Raw genomic sequence first — 19871 nt, forward strand, 5'->3', positions numbered from 1 at the left:
TATTTGCCTTCATCACTCACTTCAATCATGTGTCCTAAATCCATGTATTCATTCATGAATTTAGTGTAGTCAACCTTAAGTTTTTCATTTCTTTTTAGTTTTTTCTCCAGATTCATGTAACGAGCTATCGCTTGTTTCTTTGAATCTCCTAAGGTGACATCCTCCTTGAATGGAATTGACACAATGTATCGCCCATCTGAATCTTTTTTTGTCGTTTTGATAAATTTATTTTCACAGATTTCAGACTCGATATCATCTTTTTCTTCTTCTTCCACTTCCCAGTAGCGATCTAACTCTTTTATTTCTATTGTTGTGGCTACAATGGTTTCTTTTCCTTTGGATTTTTTACATCCAGACACTATCCACCCGAAATCAGTTTTTTGCCCAAGGAGACCGTCTATTTTTATAACTCCATTTTGCAGAATGTGAGTATATACGTCTGCTCCAATGATTAGATCAATGCGACCCGGTTTATTAAAATCGGGGTCGGCTAATTTAAAGTTCTTCCATTTTTTCTGATCAACATTAATCGTGTTGACTGGAAGTGCCTTCATAAGTTTTGGGAGAATAATTGCTTCAATTTCTAAATTTTTCGGAGAATTTCTTATCGAAATAACCGCTTTGTGCTTGGAGATGCACGTTCCTGTGGAAGATACTCCACTTATTTCAGTATGAGACCGAAATTTTTTCAATTTTAGAATCTGTGCAGACTCTTCTGAAATAATTGTGCTTTGAGAGCCACTATCAATCAATGCTCTTAATTGTTCAAAGCCTCCATACCTCGACTTTACTTGAATCAAGGCCGTGGCCAACAAGGCTTGACCTGTTGTTCTACACGTATTCACTTTTTCTGGATTATGACCTGCAAAGTGAAGTAACGTGTGGTGAGGTTTACGACAAGTCCAACAAAGCTGCTCGCTTATACATTTTTTACCAAACGGATGCCTCAGACATCTTAGGCAAATCCCATTTTTTCTTACCCAGTCAGACCGTTCTGCTGGATTCATTATTTTAAATTTATGGCATTGAATTAAATAATGCCCTGGTAGTTTGCAATATGCACAATTGTCACTATAATTTTTATTCTTGTTATTATTAATCATTTTCTTTACAGGTTTTACTTCCTGTGAGAATGATGATATAGAATTGAGCCTTTGCTCTAAAAAGTCCATGACATCAGAAAGTGCCTGTATTTCTTTTGTCTTTTTAACATGGCTTTCATATAAATTGAGTGATTCTTTATTGAATTTCCGAAGAATTATGTGAGCGAAAATTGCATCCACATCTTCTGGTAATTGTGCCTTTAATTTTATAATATAAATTGACTCGTTAATCGTGTCAATAAATGTCTTTATTTGCTTATTGGATTCTAAATTTAAATTTGGCATATCCATAAGCCTATTCATATGATCTGAGAATATGTTTCTTTTATTCTCATATCGCTTGGTCAAAAACTCCCAAGTGGCTTCATAATTTTCTCCAGAGCCGAGCAGTAAATGAGTAACCACATTTCTGGCTTCTCCTTTTAATGCTGACTTTAGATAATTAAATTTGAGAGAAGGACTGAGATCCTCTCTCACATGTATGAGCTCTGTAAAGAGTTCATTAAAAAGATCCCATTCTTTGGAATCACCAAAGAAAGTGGGAATCTGTATTTTAGGCAGGGTTGGTAACTCCTCCGCCTTAACAACCGTCGACATTTCAGCTTTATTTATTGTGCCACTGAGTCGACTATTAATGGCTGTAAGAATATTTTGTTTGTCAAATTCAAGTTCGCTAATTTCTTCTTCGAATAGCGAGCTCTCAAAATGACTATTCACCTGTTCAATCAGGTTATCTATTTTATGCCATAAAAATTCAATTTTATTTTTCCTTATTTTAAGGAAATCTGGACTACTGTCTATTAGTTTAGACGTATCTTCTAGATATACTCGAAATTGGCCAACATTATTTCGAAATGCCTGCTCTACTTTTAAAGCGTTGTTTTGTGCTATACCCTCTTTTTCAGGGTGACCACACATTTCAAGGTTTAATGTAGGGGGAGGGTTTGATTTAGGGACAGTGTTTGATTTAGGGAAAGTGTTTTCTACCGACTCGCCCTTAATTTTTTCATTTTTATTTTTAATTTTTTCTAACACCATCATTATTAAATCATACTGCTTCGTGTTAAAATATTCATGATCGACAACGCCGATCTTTAACAAATTGCTATGATTAGCAATGAAACATTTTTGAAGCTCATTTAATTTTAGAATTTCTTCATCTGTTAATGTTGGTTTTACTTCCAACTTTCTAATTTCCAAAATAATTTCGGACTGCTTCTTAAGGAATTGAATAGTCTTTTCTGACATCATTTTGAAAATTTTTTGTAATTTCTTAATATATATAGTACGTGTATATGTATTTTATATGTATTTATATATATATGTGTGTTTGGATAAACAGAAAATTCTTGTTTTGACTTAGCTGATGTCGTTGTTGTTGCTGCTGCTGTTGCTGCTGTTGTTGCTGCTGTTGCTACTGCTGTTGCTGCTTCTGCTGCTGCTGTTGTTGCTGCTTCTGCTGCTGGTAGAGGCTCCTTTGAATTTGACTTCCTTCTCTTCTTTAAGGCTCCGTCGATGTTTAAAGATGATTTTTTTTTTTTTTTTTTTTTTTTTTTTTTTTTTTTTTTTTTTTTTTTTTTTTGGCACGTTTTATTATTTTTGTAGTCCAGTCAGATTTTTTGTTTTTTAGCCATTTATTTCGGCATTTATGCTCTTTTGGCATATACACTGCACTCTATTTATGAGCTGATTTAATGCTATTAGAGCATTTATAAGGCACTGTTTTCAGGCACTTTTTATTTAATTTATGCTCTTATGGCATATACACTGCACTCTATTTATGAGCTGATTTAATGCTATTAGAGCATTTATAAGGCATTTTTGTTATGCACTTTTTAATTTCACAATTGCTGATGTATGGCCTCAAGCACGCCTTACCACAATTTATAATGGTACACAAAGCAACCTTTAGCTATAGACTATAAGGTGCTTGTTTTAAAACATAAAAGATTCTTTTGTATCTTTTTGCTTTTTATATTTATACTCTGTTCCTTACCTTTGGTAGGGGGAAACAAGAGTCACTTATTTTTGCTACCTTTAGCTGTAAGATGCTTAAAGGAGCTGGCCTTTCTCTGAGTTCCTTACCTTTGGTAGGGGGAAACTGCAGAGTCGATTAAAGGCTCGATTGACCAAATGTAAAATCCCAAATAAGAAGACTTTACTCGTTGAGTTTTTGTAAGAAACTGATTTTATTTGGAAATATCTTCGGTTTAACTAGGTGACATGAGAATCGCATCTTAAAGTAAATGGCCTACGCAGAGGCCTAAGTAAATAGTCCCCGCCTTATCGAGGTCCCACGCTCGGGCACATCTGCCTATCTTGAGCGGCGAGGACCTTATCTGTGGTCTCCCGCTAAGGGACTATTTTAGGAGGCGGGGAACGATCTCAAGTGACTGACTCATGTAGTGTGCACATGTTTTTGAGCAATGCACCCATGTCGCCTTAGATAACAAAATCCTAAATATAATTTATCGCTCTCGATTCATTTACATAAGATATGAACGGAGCCCAAAATTGTAAGTCTTTAAATATATTCGTGTTCATGTGTGAACAATGGTTTTGTTTTAATTACATGTACCCTCTGGGAGCCAATAAGCTAGATGACCTGCGATGTAGCTTCAGGAGCTGCTTGGATGTAAAATTAGCACAAATTATGTCGTTAATCAAGGGCCAAGGAATAAGAGGTTTGTATCTAAATAATTCGTTATATTTTTAAAATAAGTAAGTACTTATGTTGTTTTGATAATAGACAATCAAAATCAAAAAATATTTAATATTAATTAGCCCACACACACACATACAGACACACACTTCAGGGAGACAAAAGATTATCCCAAAGGCTGCAAACTGAAGATGGCACACACACACAATGAGAGAATAAGTAATTAAATTAGAAATTAAACTAAGCAAATGGAAAATTTTGCAAGTAATAATTTTGAGCCCTCCTCCTTGATTCTCATTAGTGGCACGTAAGCTACACGGCACAGTGCAAATATAGTTTTTGTTTCTATTATATATTTCTAGTGTTCGTCAACTTAATATTTTTAACATATATTTACCGAATATTTTTAGAATATTTTTTTTGCGCCCTCCTCCTCGATTCTCATTAGTGGCACGTAAGCTACACGGCACAGTACAAATATAGTTTTTGTTTATGGTATATATTTCTAGTGTTTGTCAACTTAGTATTTTTAACATATATATACCGAATATTTTAAGAATATTTTTTTAATATTAGTAATTTAAATTAAACTAAGCAAATGGAAAATTTTGCAAATAAAAGTTTTGCGCCATTCGCCTCTATTCTCATTAATGGCACGTAAGCTACACGGCACAGTGCAAATATAGTTTTTGTTTCTAGTATATATTTCTAGTCTGTGTCAACTTAATATTTTTAACATATATTTACCGAATATTTTTAAGTGAACTTAATCTTTCTAGTATATTTTTAATTTATAATATTTGATCATTTTATATATAATGTTTTTTCAAATTAAGTCAGTTCTCGTCTTGGCCACGTCATCGTAAATGGTAATTAAAACGTATGCTGTTTACTAATAAAACTAAACTTGTAATGGTTTTGTTTTAATTTCATGTACCCTCTGGGAGCCAATAAGCTAGATGACCTGCGATGTAGTTTCAGGAGCTGCGCTGATGCAAAATCAGAACAAAGGATGTCGTAAATCAAGGACCAAAGAATAAGAGGTTCGTATATAAATAATTCGTTATATTTTTAAAATAAGTTCTTATGTTGTTTTGACAATCGATGATCAAAATCAAAAAATATTTAATATTAATAAGCGGTAATTAACTAGCAACATGAAATTAAAAACAAGTGCTAATAGATATACATGACTAAAGACGCTAAGGTGAACACAAAATTTACTTCATAAAAATATTGACAATACCGAATTTTTAAAAAAAAATTCCAATTCATAGGAAATCTACGTACCAGAGATGGTATTCATAATTCATGTTTTATATTAAGTCAGTTCTATTCTTGGCCACGTCATCGTTAATGCTAATTAAAACTTATGCCCATTGTGTTTACAAATAAAACTAAACTTGTAATGGTTTTGTTTAAATTACATGTACCCTCTGGGAGCCAATAAGCTAGATGACCTGCGATGTAGTTTCAGGAGCTGCGCGGATGTAAAATTAGCACAAAGGATGTCGTAAATCAAGGACCAAAGAATAAGAGGTTCGTATCTAAATAATTCGTTATATTTTTAAAATAAGTTCTTATATTGGTTTGATATTCGACAAACAAAAATATTTCATATTAATTAGCGGTAATTAACTAGCAACATGAAATTTAAAATAATTGGTAATAGATATACATGACTAAATATGCTTAGGTGAACACAAAATTTACTTTATAAAAATATTGACAATATCGAATTTAATATAAAATTCCAATTCGTAGGAAATCTACGTCCCAGAGACGGTATTCATGAATTGATGACGTGGTCCATTTGATATTAAGTCAGTTCTATTCTTGGCCACGTAATCGTTGATGCTAATTAAAACTTATGCCCATTGCTAGATGACCTGCGATGTAGTTTCAGGAGCTGCGCGGATGTAAAATTAGAACAAAGGATGTCGTAAATCAAGGACAAAAGAATAAGAGGTTCGTATCTAAATAATTCGTTATATTTTTAAAATAAGTTCTAATGTTGTTTTGATAATCGACAATCAAAATCAAAAAGTATTTAATATTAATTAGCGGTAATTAACTAGCAACATGAAATTTAAAATAATTGCTAATAGATATACATGACTAAATATGCTTAGGTGAACACAAAATTTACTTTATAAAAATATTGACAATATCGAATTTAATATAAAATTCCAATTCGTAGGAAATCTACGTCCCAGAGACGGTATTCATGAATTGATGACGTGGTCCATTTGATATTAAGTCAGTTCTATTCTTGGCCACGTCATCGTTAATGCTAATTAAAACTTATGCCCATTGTGTTTACAAATAAAACTAAACTTGTAATGGTTTTGTTTTAATTACATGTACCCTCTGGGAGCCAATAAGCTAGATGACCTGCGATGTAGCTTCAGGAGCTGCTTGGATGTAAAATTAGCACAAATTATGTCGTTAATCAAGGGCCAAGGAATAAGAGGTTTGTATCTAAATAATTCGTTATATTTTTAAAATAAGTAAGTACTTATGTTGTTTTGATAATAGACAATCAAAATCAAAAAATATTTAATATTAATTAGCCCACACACACACATACAGACACACACTTCAGGGAGACAAAAGATTATCCCAAAGGCTGCAAACTGAAGATGGCACACACACACAATGAGAGAATAAGTAATTAAATTAGAAATTAAACTAAGCAAATGGAAAATTTTGCAAGTAATAATTTTGAGCCCTCCTCCTTGATTCTCATTAGTGGCACGTAAGGTACACGGCACAGTGCAAATATAGTTTTTGTTTCTATTATATATTTCTAGTGTTCGTCAACTTAATATTTTTAACATATAATTACCGAATATTTTTAGAATATTTTTTTTGCGCCCTCCTCCTCGATTCTCATTAGTGGCACGTAAGCTACACGGCACAGTACAAATATAGTTTTTGTTTATGGTATATATTTCTAGTGTTTGTCAACTTAGTATTTTTAACATATATATACCGAATATTTTAAGAATATTTTTTTAATATTAGTAATTTAAATTAAACTAAGCAAATGGAAAATTTTGCAAATAAAAGTTTTGCGCCATTCGCCTCTATTCTCATTAATGGCACGTAAGCTACACGGCACAGTGCAAATATAGTTTTTGTTTCTAGTATATATTTCTAGTCTGTGTCAACTTAATATTTTTAACATATATTTACCGAATATTTTTAAGTGAACTTAATCTTTCTAGTATATTTTTAATTTATAATATTTGATCATTTTATATATAATGTTTTTTCAAATTAAGTCAGTTCTCGTCTTGGCCACGTCATCGTAAATGGTAATTAAAACGTATGCTGTTTACTAATAAAACTAAACTTGTAATGGTTTTGTTTTAATTTCATGTACCCTCTGGGAGCCAATAAGCTAGATGACCTGCGATGTAGTTTCAGGAGCTGCGCTGATGCAAAATCAGAACAAAGGATGTCGTAAATCAAGGACCAAAGAATAAGAGGTTCGTATATAAATAATTCGTTATATTTTTAAAATAAGTTCTTATGTTGTTTTGACAATCGATGATCAAAATCAAAAAATATTTAATATTAATAAGCGGTAATTAACTAGCAACATGAAATTAAAAACAAGTGCTAATAGATATACATGACTAAAGACGCTAAGGTGAACACAAAATTTACTTCATAAAAATATTGACAATACCGAATTTTTAAAAAAAAATTCCAATTCATAGGAAATCTACGTACCAGAGATGGTATTCATAATTCATGTTTTATATTAAGTCAGTTCTATTCTTGGCCACGTCATCGTTAATGCTAATTAAAACTTATGCCCATTGTGTTTACAAATAAAACTAAACTTGTAATGGTTTTGTTTAAATTACATGTACCCTCTGGGAGCCAATAAGCTAGATGACCTGCGATGTAGTTTCAGGAGCTGCGCGGATGTAAAATTAGCACAAAGGATGTCGTAAATCAAGGACCAAAGAATAAGAGGTTCGTATCTAAATAATTCGTTATATTTTTAAAATAAGTTCTTATATTGGTTTGATATTCGACAAACAAAAATATTTCATATTAATTAGCGGTAATTAACTAGCAACATGAAATTTAAAATAATTGGTAATAGATATACATGACTAAATATGCTTAGGTGAACACAAAATTTACTTTATAAAAATATTGACAATATCGAATTTAATATAAAATTCCAATTCGTAGGAAATCTACGTCCCAGAGACGGTATTCATGAATTGATGACGTGGTCCATTTGATATTAAGTCAGTTCTATTCTTGGCCACGTAATCGTTGATGCTAATTAAAACTTATGCCCATTGCTAGATGACCTGCGATGTAGTTTCAGGAGCTGCGCGGATGTAAAATTAGAACAAAGGATGTCGTAAATCAAGGACAAAAGAATAAGAGGTTCGTATCTAAATAATTCGTTATATTTTTAAAATAAGTTCTAATGTTGTTTTGATAATCGACAATCAAAATCAAAAAGTATTTAATATTAATTAGCGATAATTAACTAGCAACATGAAATTTAAAATAATTGCTAATAGATATACATGACTAACGATGCTGAGGTGAACACAACATTTACTTCATAAAAATATTGACAATATCGTATTTAATATAAAATTCCAATTCGTAGGAAATCTACGTACCAGAGATGGTATTCATAATTGATGTTTGATATTAAGTCAGTTCTATTCTTGGCCACGTAATCGTTGATGCTAATTAAAACTTATGCCCATTGTGTTTACAAATTAAACTAATCTTGTAATGGTTTTGTTTTAATTACATGTACCCTCTGGGAGCCAATATGCTAGATAAGCTGCGATGTAGTTTCAGGAGCTGCGCGGATGTAAAATTAGAACAAAGGATGTCGTAAATCAAGGACCAAAGAATAACAGGTTCGTATCTAAATAATTCGTTATATTTTTAAAATAAGTTCTTATATTGTTTTGATAATCGACAATCATAATCAAAAAATATTTCATATTAATTAGCGGTAATTAACTAGCAACATGAAATTTAAAATATTTGCTAATAGATATACATGACTAACGATGCTGAGGTGAATACAAAATTTACTTCATAAAAATATTGACAATATCGAATTTAATATAAAATTCCAATTCGTAGGAAATCTACGTTCCAGAGACGGTATTCATATATTGATGACGTGGTCCATTTGATATTAAGTCAGTTCTATTCTTGGCCACGTCATCGTTAATGCTAATTAAAACTTATGCCCATTGTGTTTACAAATGAAACTAAACTTGTAATGGTTTTGTTTTAGTTACATGTACCCTCTGGGAGCCAATAAGCTAGATGACCTGCGATGTAGCTTCAGGAGCTGCTTGGATGTAAAATTAGCACAAATGATGTCGTTAATCAAGGACCAAGGAATAAGAGGTTTGTATCTAAATAATTCGTTATATTTTTAAAATAAGTAAGTACTTATGTTGTTTTGATAATAGACAATCAAATCAAAAAATATTTAATATTAGTGAGCGGTTATTAACTACAACATGAAATTTATAACAATTGCTAATAGATATACATAACAAAATATGCTATTGTGAAAGTTATAATGGTTTAGTTTCAATTATAAGTTCCCTTTGGAAGCCAATACGCTAGATAACCTACGATGTAATTTTAGGAGCTATGCGAATGTACAATCAGCGAATAGGATGTCATAAATCAAGGACCATAGAATAAGAGGTTTGTATCTAAATAATTCGTTATATTTTTAAAATTAGTTCTTATGTTGTTTTGATAATCGACAATCAAAATCAAAAAGTATTTAATATTAATTAGCGATAATTAACTAGCAACATGAAATTTAAAATAATTGCTAATAGATATACATGACTAACGATGCTGAGGTGAACACAACATTTACTTCATAAAAATATTGACAATATCGTATTTAATATAAAATTCCAATTCGTAGGAAATCTACGTACCAGAGATGGTATTCATAATTGATGTTTGATATTAAGCCAGTTCTATTCTTGGCCACGTAATCGTTGATGCTAATTAAAACTTATGCCCATTGTGTTTACAAATTAAACTAATCTTGTAATGGTTTTGTTTTAATTACATGTACCCTCTGGGAGCCAATATGCTAGATAACCTGCGATGTAGTTTCAGGAGCTGCGCGGATGTAAAATTAGAACAAAGATGTCGTAAATCAAGGACCAAAGAATAAGAGGTTCGTATCTAAATAATTCGTTATATTTTTAAAATAAGTAAGTACTTATGTTGTTTTGATAATAGACAATCAAAATCAAAAAATATTTAATATTAATTAGCCCACACACACACATACAGACACACACTTCAGGGAGACAAAAGATTATCCCAAAGGCTGCAAACTGAAGATGGCACACACACACAATGAGAGAATAAGTAATTAAATTAGAAATTAAACTAAGCAAATGGAAAATTTTGCAAGTAAAAATTTTGAGCCCTCCTCCTTGATTCTCATTAGTGGCACGTAAGCTACACGGCACAGTGCAAATATAGTTTTTGTTTCTAGTATATATTTCTAGTGTTCGTCAACTTAATATTTTTAACATATATTTACCGAATATTTTTAGAATATTTTTTTTGCGCCCTCCTCCTCGATTCTCATTAGTGGCACGTAAGCTACACGGCACAGTACAAATATAGTTTTTGTTTATGGTATATATTTCTAGTGTTTGTCAACTTAGTATTTTTAACATATATATACCGAATATTTTAAGAATATTTTTTTAATATTAGTAATTTAAATTAAACTAAGCAAATGGAAAATTTTGCAAATAAAAGTTTTGCGCCATTCGCCTCTATTCTCATTAATGGCACGTAAGCTACACGGCACAGTGCAAATATAGTTTTTGTTTCTAGTATATATTTCTAGTCTTTGTCAACTTAATATTTTTAACATATATTTACCGAATATTTTTAAGTGAACTTAATCTTTCTAGTATATTTTTAATTTATAATATTTGATCATTTTATATATAATGTTTTTTCAAATTAAGTCAGTTCTCGTCTTGGCCACGTCATCGTAAATGGTAATTAAAACGTATGCTGTTTACTAATAAAACTAAACTTGTAATGGTTTTATTTTAATTTCATGTACCCTCTGGGAGCCAATAAGCTAGATGACCTGCGATGTAGTTTCAGGAGCTGCGCTGATGCAAAATCAGAACAAAGGATGTCGTAAATCAAGGACCAAAGAATAAGAGGTTCGTATATAAATAATTCGTTATATTTTTAAAATAAGTTCTTATGTTGTTTTGACAATCGATGATCAAAATCAAAAAATATTTAATATTAATAAGCGGTAATTAACTAGCAACATGAAATTTAAAACAAGTGCTAATAGATATACATGACTAAAGACGCTAAGGTGAATGTTCAAGTTACGGGGTGTGGACTGTCACCCGCTCTCCGCTCCCTCTTACGCTCCCCACTCCCTCTCACGCTCTCCCGCTCTTCACCACAGAGTCTCCGAGGAGTCTCCGCTGCGCTTGGGAGAACCCAACTCATTAGAATAAGCTTTAGTGTGAAATAACTACCACGATCAATAAACGTACGCCCGGTCGCGCCCGCGCATTTACAAAGTCAAGTGTTCGCTTTTCTCCGAGGGTTCAATTTTCAGCAAACTAGGAAATTTCCAGGACCAGCAACCCCAGCACCCTTACATTTTTGGTCCTTCGAAGACGGATATCCTGGATTTTTCAAGTTTGTCCACCAGCGAGCAACTTATAAGATAAGTACGAAACTTCCATCCCCTTTAATTGCCGGTCTGCAGCAAAAGGTTCGAAAAACCTAGTACTTATCCATTCTCACGGGCGCCGCCATATTACACCGTTCTAAATTTCTAAGTCCCAATTTTCCGAATATATTTAAATATTCATTCAGTCCAAAAAATGAAAAATTCCAAATGTGAAGAAAGTGAAATTAATTTGTGCCAAGTTCAGTGAAAATTCCTAAAGTCCAACACTCTGCCAAAAGTGGCAAAAATTCTATTCTCGTTTTCACTGTGTCCAACGCAAGCCAAATTCTTTTCGCAAATCTCGCACATTTTTTGCTTCAACTCCGCAGTCCGCTTAACACAATTCGCTATACATTCAAATACAACAATAAACAACACATACCCTCTGGCCATTCAAAGTAAAATATTAATTAAATATTTACCCGCCATTTACCCATATACATTGCATGCATTACATCTCCATATAAATACATATACGCATACATCTCCATATACCTACATATACGCACACATCTCCATATACATCACACATATTACATTACATACATTGCGCAGATTATCTGCATTCCCTTTAACCAAAGTGTACCAAAGTTTACATTGCCTGTTTCCCAAGTGCCGACGCGGAAAAGGCGTATAACCAAAGTTTACCTAAGTTTTGATTGTTTCCCGTCGGCAAGTCCATACCACAAATAAAATTTATTCCAAGTGCCGACGCGGAAAAGGCGTTTTATTTTCCATCAATGTTTTTCCGTAAATTTCCAAATTAATTTCCGAACAATAAATACATTTTAAATTAAATTAAACATTTTTAATATTTATTAAATTATTATTATTATTTATATATATTTATATATATTTATATATATATTTATTATTTTCAAAAAATAATCATCCATAAATAAATAATACGGCCAAATACAAGTCGTTCACCCGACAAAATATTTCCTTTTCGTATTGCTGGGATATTAGTTGGTGGTTGTTTTAGAAGTATTTACAGCGCGGAGAAAAGACTTCAATTCCAGTCATTCCATTTTCTCCGTTTCCAGTTGTAAATAAAAGAATAAAATTTTCTTCCTTCTAATAAACATTTTATCTCACCGTGTTCCAATTTCCAAGGGTTCCAACCATAAATAAGGTGGACCCAATTACCGTAAATCACAGGTCATTTATACAATTCGCTGTTCACTCCGAGTCACCTGTCCGATCAGTCTAAACTACGACGTTTCCACTTCGTAAATTTTACACCACTTAAATTATTAAGTGCAGTCTGAGGAATTTGTCTACTTTTTCAAAAGTTTGACCGGGCTCCAAAACCGCTTCCCTTCCGTTTCGTATTTCTTCGATTATGCCCATCGGGGACGATAAGAAGAAATTGTCCGCTGACAAGCCCAGGTCTATTTTTTCACCACAAGGGCCCAAGAGTCCAAGAATCCCAAGCATTTCGGTGAGAACGCCTGCGCAGATTTCCGACGACTGTGCTACTCCATCCAAAGCCACAGTACAGCGCATAGCTAAAAATATGGCTGCTTCAGATCTAGCGCTAGCCAAATTCATTTCGGTTTCTGACCGCTTAAGCGAATTTGAGGCTCAGATCAACACTCCGGAATCCGCAGCTCCAACTGTCACGATGCTTGGCGTCCGTCGCGACCAAGTCCGAACCCTATGGGACAAGGTTGAAAAGGAATACGATCTCTGCTCAGAGTGCCTTGTGTCAGCAGGCGAAGCGGCAGCAAGCAACATGCCTATTCTCAGGGCTAAATACAATTATTGCTATTCAGTCTATGAAAGGTGTGTTGCCCAGCTCGTTGATAAAATCGAGCAGGGCACTTCTCAGTCCATCCCAACCGCGAACGCTGCGCCCCAGGCCTACATTTCCTCTGGCTGTCGGTTGCCTCCATGCGATACAGAAGTTTTCACAGGCGACTATCTTCGCTGGCCGACTTTCCGGGATCTTTTCACAGCCATTTATATCAATAATCCACGGCTGACTCCGGTTGAAAAGTTATTCCATTTAAATGCCAAAACAAGTGGCGACGCGCATGCCATAGTTTCAATTTCGCCTCTCACCAACGAGGGTTTCCGCTCTGCGTGGGAAAACCTAATAGAGCGTTTCGAAAATAAACGATTGTTGGTAAACAGTCAATTGAAAATACTGTTTAATGTGCAGTCGATACCACAGGAATCTGGGGCGGCCTTGAAGGTACTGCAAAGTACTGTTCAAGGTTGCTTGACTTCCTTAGAACTGTCAGGCATCAACACTGAGAACTGGGACTGCCTGCTGGTATATCTGTGCTCATCCAAGCTCCCGAAGATAACTCTCTCCTTATGGGAGCAGTCGCTACATAAGAAAGCCGACATCCCGACATGGGGAGAGCTGAACACCTTCCTCACAGAACGTCATCGAACCCTAGAAGCAATCGATGATGTGAGACCGTCCGTACCGAGTCAGTCGCATTCCAAAGCGATAAACTCAAGTGGGCCCTCTAGAAAATTAAATTCCTACGAGGCGAAAGTGGCTCCAAAATTGAAAAGTTGCGACTTGTGCAACAAGGAGAACCATCCTGTCCGTGTATGTCCGCGGTTTCTCCAAATGTCGGTTGACGACCGGTCAGCCTACATTAAACGGAAGCAGTTATGCTTAAACTGCTTCGCAACGGGACATCAGCTTCGTGAGTGCAAAAGCACTCACAATTGTTTTACTTGCCGTGGCCGGCATCACACGTTGTTGCACCGAAACAACCTCTGTTCCAGCAATTCAAGCCCTTCAAATCCTGCAAGGCCAATTTCCGCTAATCAGGCCAATTTCGTTCCAAATGAGCAAGCCGGTGTTCAAAATTATTTCGCCACGGGCTCAAGAGCTATCCTTCTTGGCACTGCCATAATCAATATCTCCCATCTTGGCACTAACTTTAAGGCACGCGCCCTGATCGACTCCGGATCAGAAGCGACATTCATAACCGAGCGACTGTTCAATCTAATTAGATTACCATTCCAGGTGGTTCAAGCCCAAGTCTCGGGCTTAAACCAAACAGTAGCTGCTCAGTCCAAGAAGCTCTGCAGTTTCACCATCCGATCTCCGACTAGGCCCGCGTTGCAGTTGGAGACGACGGCCTATGTCCTCCCTCAACTAGCCGGAAATCTGCCTTCCTACCCAATTCCGCAAAATTTCCTTCGGGATCTTCCCGATTTTCTACTTTGGCGGATCCAAAGTTTTATGAGAGCGCACAAATAGATGTACTTATCGGAGCCGACATCCTGCCTTCGGTGCTTCTGAGTGGAGCAAAAACCAACATCTGTGGCTCTCTCTTGGGGCAAGAGACCATTTTCGGCTGGGTACTAACTGGGCCAGTCTTAGCCTCAGCCCAAAGCAGAATTTCCTCTTTTTCGACACAGATCTCCCACGCGTACGATAATTCACTGGACAAACTCCTCACAAAATTTTGGGAGGTGGAGGATATACCAACAAAGTTGGTAAAAGAATCCGATTCCATGTGCGAGAAGAATTTCCTTCAAACGACCACGAGAAACGAGTGCGGCAAATATGTCGTTACTCTGCCTTTTCGCGACCCAGAACATATCGGTTCCGGGCTAGGGCATTCTAGGTCTTTCGCGTTGGCTCAGTTCTTAAGAAATGAGCAGCGTCTAAAAAGAGATGAGGCCTTGAAAGCGAGATACGATTCGGTGATCCAGGAATATCTCGACTTAAAGCACATGCGACAAGTTCTTCCTACGCATGATTGCAACGCCTATTATATGCCACATCACGCCGTCTTAAAACCGGAGAGCGTAACTACTAAACTCCGTGTAGTATTCAATGCCTCCAGCCCAACATCGAATGGTACCAGTTTAAATGATATCCTTCATGCTGGCCCTGTCTTACAGTCCGGCTTGACCATTCAAATTCTGAAGTGGCGCTATTTCCGATACGTGTTCAACGCCGATATCGAGAAAATGTATCGGCAGATCTGGGTAGATCCGAGACACACTCCATTCCAGCGAATACTTTTCCGTAACAATAGAGGGGAAATCAGAGATTTCGAACTGAAAACAGTAACCTTTGGAGTCAATTGCGCGCCTTTCCTGGCGATCCGAGTACTGCAGCAGCTAGCAGCTGACGTAGAACTCAGCCATCCAAAAGCTAGCAATGTCATTCGAAATTTCATGTATGTGGATGATGTTTTAGCCGGAGCGGACTCCACGGAAGAAGCTCAGCTCATGGTGCAAGAGCTCCGAGACGCTCTGAATTCTGCCGGATTTCCATTGAGGAAATGGACCTCCAACCAAAAGGAAGTTTTAGCGGCCATTCAGAGCAACCATCTTTTAAATACTGATTTTCTCGAGATCGATGCAGAAAGTACTGCCAAAACCCTCGGTATTCGCTGGAAAGCAACCTCCGACGAATTCTTCTTCGTCCCGCCAGAGTTGGCTATCGAAACGTCCTTTACAAAACGCCAAGTCCTGTCCCAAATTGCCAAATTGTTCGACCCTGCCGGCTGGTTAGCGCCGTTTATCGTTCGAGCCAAAATTTTCATGCAGGAGATTTGGCTGGAGGAACTTGGGTGGGACGAAAACATTCCAAATGAGCTTTGTCAGCGATGGCTGAATTTTCTTCAAAGTTATTCAGTGTTAGAGCAGATACGCATTCCACGCTGGCTATCGTTTCGTCCAGATTTCAAGGTCGAGCATCATGGCTTTTGCGATGCGTCGCAAAAGGCTTACGGGGCGGCCATATATGTCCGCGTAGAAGTGGGCAGCACCATTATGGTGCAACTCCTGACCGCGAAAACCCGGGTAGCACCAGTCAAAACGGTTTCGCTCCCAAGATTGGAGCTGTGCGGAGCGTTATTGCTTTCCGAAATGGCTGCAGCCATCATTCCGCAGATGCCTACGACTAACTCCGAACTTTACTGTTGGACGGACTCCACGATAGTGCTTGCATGGTTAAGCAAGCCAGCATGCCAGTGGACCACATTTGTAGCCACTGGGTGACGAAGATCGCCCAGGCCACTAAAACAGAGAATTGGTCTCATGTTCAATCTGAGCATAATCCAGCAGACCTGGCAAGTAGAGGAGTTTCCCTCCAAGATCTAGCCGATAGCCAGTTATGGTGGCACGGACCGACTTGGTTGCAAAATCCACGCAACCAATGGCCAACTCAGGTCAACGCTCCGGTGACCGACCTGGAGAAGCGTGCTCTAAAAGTCCATCTCGCGAAAGCTCCTTCTGAAGAGTTGTTGGCACGTTTCTCCAAGCTAGAGAAAGCTCTACGAGTCCTTGCTTATGTTTATCGCTTCATTCAGCGGTGCAGGAAGCAGACATCTCCATCTGATGTGCATCTACTGGCCACTGAAATCGCCGCCGCCGAGCGGTTCCTAATTTCGAACACTCAGCGCAGAGAATTCCCTGTGGAATATCACTGCCTAAGTGAGAAGCGTCCAGTGCCAAGTTCAAGTGCCATCCTAAGCATGAACCCGTTTCTAGATCCGCAAGGACTGATCAGGGCATGCGGCCGTGTGGCGGCTTCCGAAAGCCTTCAATACAATGAACGCCATCCAGTGATTCTTCCGTATAACTGCCTGCTTTCTCGCCTCCTTGCGAATTTCACGCATCGCATAACTCTCCATGGTGGTAACCAGTTAATGGTGCGCCTCATCCGGTCGAAATACTGGATTCCGAGAATCAAGAACCTGATGAAAGCAGTGGTAAATTCGTGCAAAGTATGTGTGATCCACAAAAAGCGCTTGCAAAGCCAACTGATGGGTGTCCTGCCCAAAGAAAGAGCATCGTTCTCCCGACCATTCACGTATACTGGCATGGATTACGCCGGTCCGTTCGATATAAAGAACTATACGGGAAGAGCATGTCTTATTACAAAGGGGTATGTGTTAGTTTTTGTTTGTTTCTCCACCAAGGCCATCCACTTGGAGCCTACATCTGACTTAACGACCGAGAAGTTTCTTGCCGCTTTCTCTCGTTTTGTATCCAGAAGAGGGTGTCCACGTCAAGTCCAGTCAGACAATGGCAAAACCTTTGTTGGCGCTGCCACCCTGCTTTCCCGCGATTTCCTTCAAGCCGTAAAAGAGTCGGTGACGAATGCCTATATTCATCAAGAGATGCAATGGCAATTTATTCCTCCGGGAGCACCCCATATGGGAGGCCTTTGGGAAGCAGGCGTAAAAAGCTTCAAGACGCTATTTTACAAATGCACGGCCACACGAAAATACACGTTCGAAGAGCTCTCCACGCTCTTGGCAAAAATAGAAGCGTGCCTTAACTCCAGGCCGCTCTCTCCTATGTCTGAAGATCCGACAGACTTGCTGGCTCTGACGCCAGGGCATTTCCTTGTCGGGGGACCCCTTATGTCCACGGTGGAACCCGAAGTAAAGGGGGAAACGAAATCCCTTCTTAATCGGTGGCAGCATTTGAAGGCTCTCCATCAGCAGTTCCGTGTGCGATGGAAAGAAGAGTACCTCAAAGAACTCCACAAGCGTTCTAAATGGCAGGCCCCGTCCAAAAATCTACGCATCGATGACATGGTCGTCATCAAGGACGACAACTTGCCCTCTAATGAGTGGCGGCTCGGCAGAATTGAGTCTGTTTTCCCAGGAGCTGACGGCAACGTCCGTGTAGTAAACATCCGTACTGCACGTGGAGTTATTAAACGTCCAGTGGCAAAAGTGGTGCTTTTGCCGACGGAGTCTTCCGAATCTCCACAATAATAGGCGCTCCTCTCCTCCTTAGTTGTAGTTCACTATCACTAATCATCCGTTATTTTTCATTTCGTTTTCGATCTCCTTTCGACATTCGACTACGCGCAGCATGGCTCCTCGTCAACAAAACGCACGCAGTGCTCGTGCCGTGGAGAGCAGACGTACCCGAGGTATTCAATCCTACCGATGCCGAGTCTGCCGCGGTATCCATCCTCTTCGGAAGTGCGCGAGGTTCCTAAAGCTCAGCGCTGAAAAGCGTTTGCGAGCAGTCCTCATTAACCAATACTGCGCCAATTGCCTCGCTCACGAGCATTCCACGGGAGACTGCCGAAGCGGTGATCGTTGCAAGAAGTGCGACCGATCCCACCACACGCTGCTCCACATGCACGAGCAGGTTAGCTCGTTGTCGCGGTCGCGAGCGCGCTCACGTCTCCAACCGGTGCCAACCCGGCAAGCAGCTTCGGCCTCGTCCCAACGTTCCCGCCGGCACAATCCGCCAACTCAGCGTAGGAGTTCACCGCCACGACGACCGGAATCGACGACGCCAGGCCCATCGCTCTCGTCGCTGCTGCAACGCCACAGCGTGAACATCCTTCCCACAGCGCTGGTCAAGTTGGAGACCGGGACGAAGACCTTCGAGACCGCAGCACTTATCGATCCGTGCAGCCCCATGAGCTGCATCGACGCTTCGTTGGCGTCAGCCTTTAAGCTTTCGATGACCAATGTTGGCGACGAGAAGGTCTGCACGACGACGATTCGCTCCAGGATCGACGCGAACACGAAGCTCGAGGTCGTGCTCAAGATCGAACCCAGGGTGCGGATCCGTACACCTGTCCGGGCATTGAGCGACACCGTAGTGTCCAAGTACAGGGACATCATGCTGGCGGATGACGGGTTCCATCGGCCTGCTACCGTATCCATGGTCTTAGGAGCAGACATTTATCCTAAGGTTATCCAATCCGGATTCCTGACCTTCGACGAGGGAATGCCGGTCGCTCAAAAAACTGTGTTTGGGTGGATCGTGTCCGGTGCCTGCAGCCTGCCGTAGGATGGCTATGTTGCAACCCCAGTGATTGCAAGGGGGGCGGAATGTTCAAGTTACGGGGTGTGGACTGTCACCCGCTCTCCGCTCCCTCTTACGCTCCCCACTCCCTCTCACGCTCTCCCGCTCTTCACCACAGAGTCTCCGAGGAGTCTCCGCTGCGCTTGGGAGAACCCAACTCATTAGAATAAGCTTTAGTGTGAAATAACTACCACGATCAATAAACGTACGCCCGGTCGCGCCCGCGCATTTACAAAGTCAAGTGTTCGCTTTTCTCCGAGTGTTCAATTTTCAGCAAACTAGGAAATTTCCAGGACCAGCAACCCCAGCACCCTTACAGTGAACACAAAATTTACTTCATAAAAATATTGACAATACCGAATTTTTAAAAAAAAATTCCAATTCATAGGAAATCTACGTACCAGAGATGGTATTCATAATTGATGTTTGATATTAAGTCAGTTCTATTCTTGGCCACGTAATCGTTGATGCTAATTAAAACTTATGCCCATTGTGTTTACAAATTAAACTAATCTTGTAATGGTTTTGTTTTAATTACATGTACCCTCTGGGAGCCAAT

General features: G+C 38.4%; 1 protein-coding gene across 1 annotated transcript; it reads left to right on the forward strand.

Annotated features, from left to right (window-relative positions):
• Positions 1–11360: 11360 nt before the first annotated feature.
• On the forward strand, positions 11361–19484 carry LOC120285441. The gene is made up of 2 exons (XM_039298177.2): positions 11361–11537; positions 18358–19484. Exon 2 carries the CDS (start codon positions 18359–18361, stop codon positions 19295–19297), a length of 939 nt encoding a protein of 312 aa, XP_039154111.1. The 5' UTR covers positions 11361–11537; position 18358; the 3' UTR covers positions 19298–19484.
• The last annotated feature ends 387 nt before the right edge of the window (positions 19485–19871 follow it).

Source organism: Drosophila simulans, unplaced genomic scaffold (genome assembly GCF_016746395.2).
Source record: "Drosophila simulans strain w501 unplaced genomic scaffold, Prin_Dsim_3.1 Segkk16_quiver_pilon, whole genome shotgun sequence".
In the NCBI taxonomy this organism is placed as follows: domain Eukaryota; kingdom Metazoa; phylum Arthropoda; class Insecta; order Diptera; family Drosophilidae; genus Drosophila; species Drosophila simulans.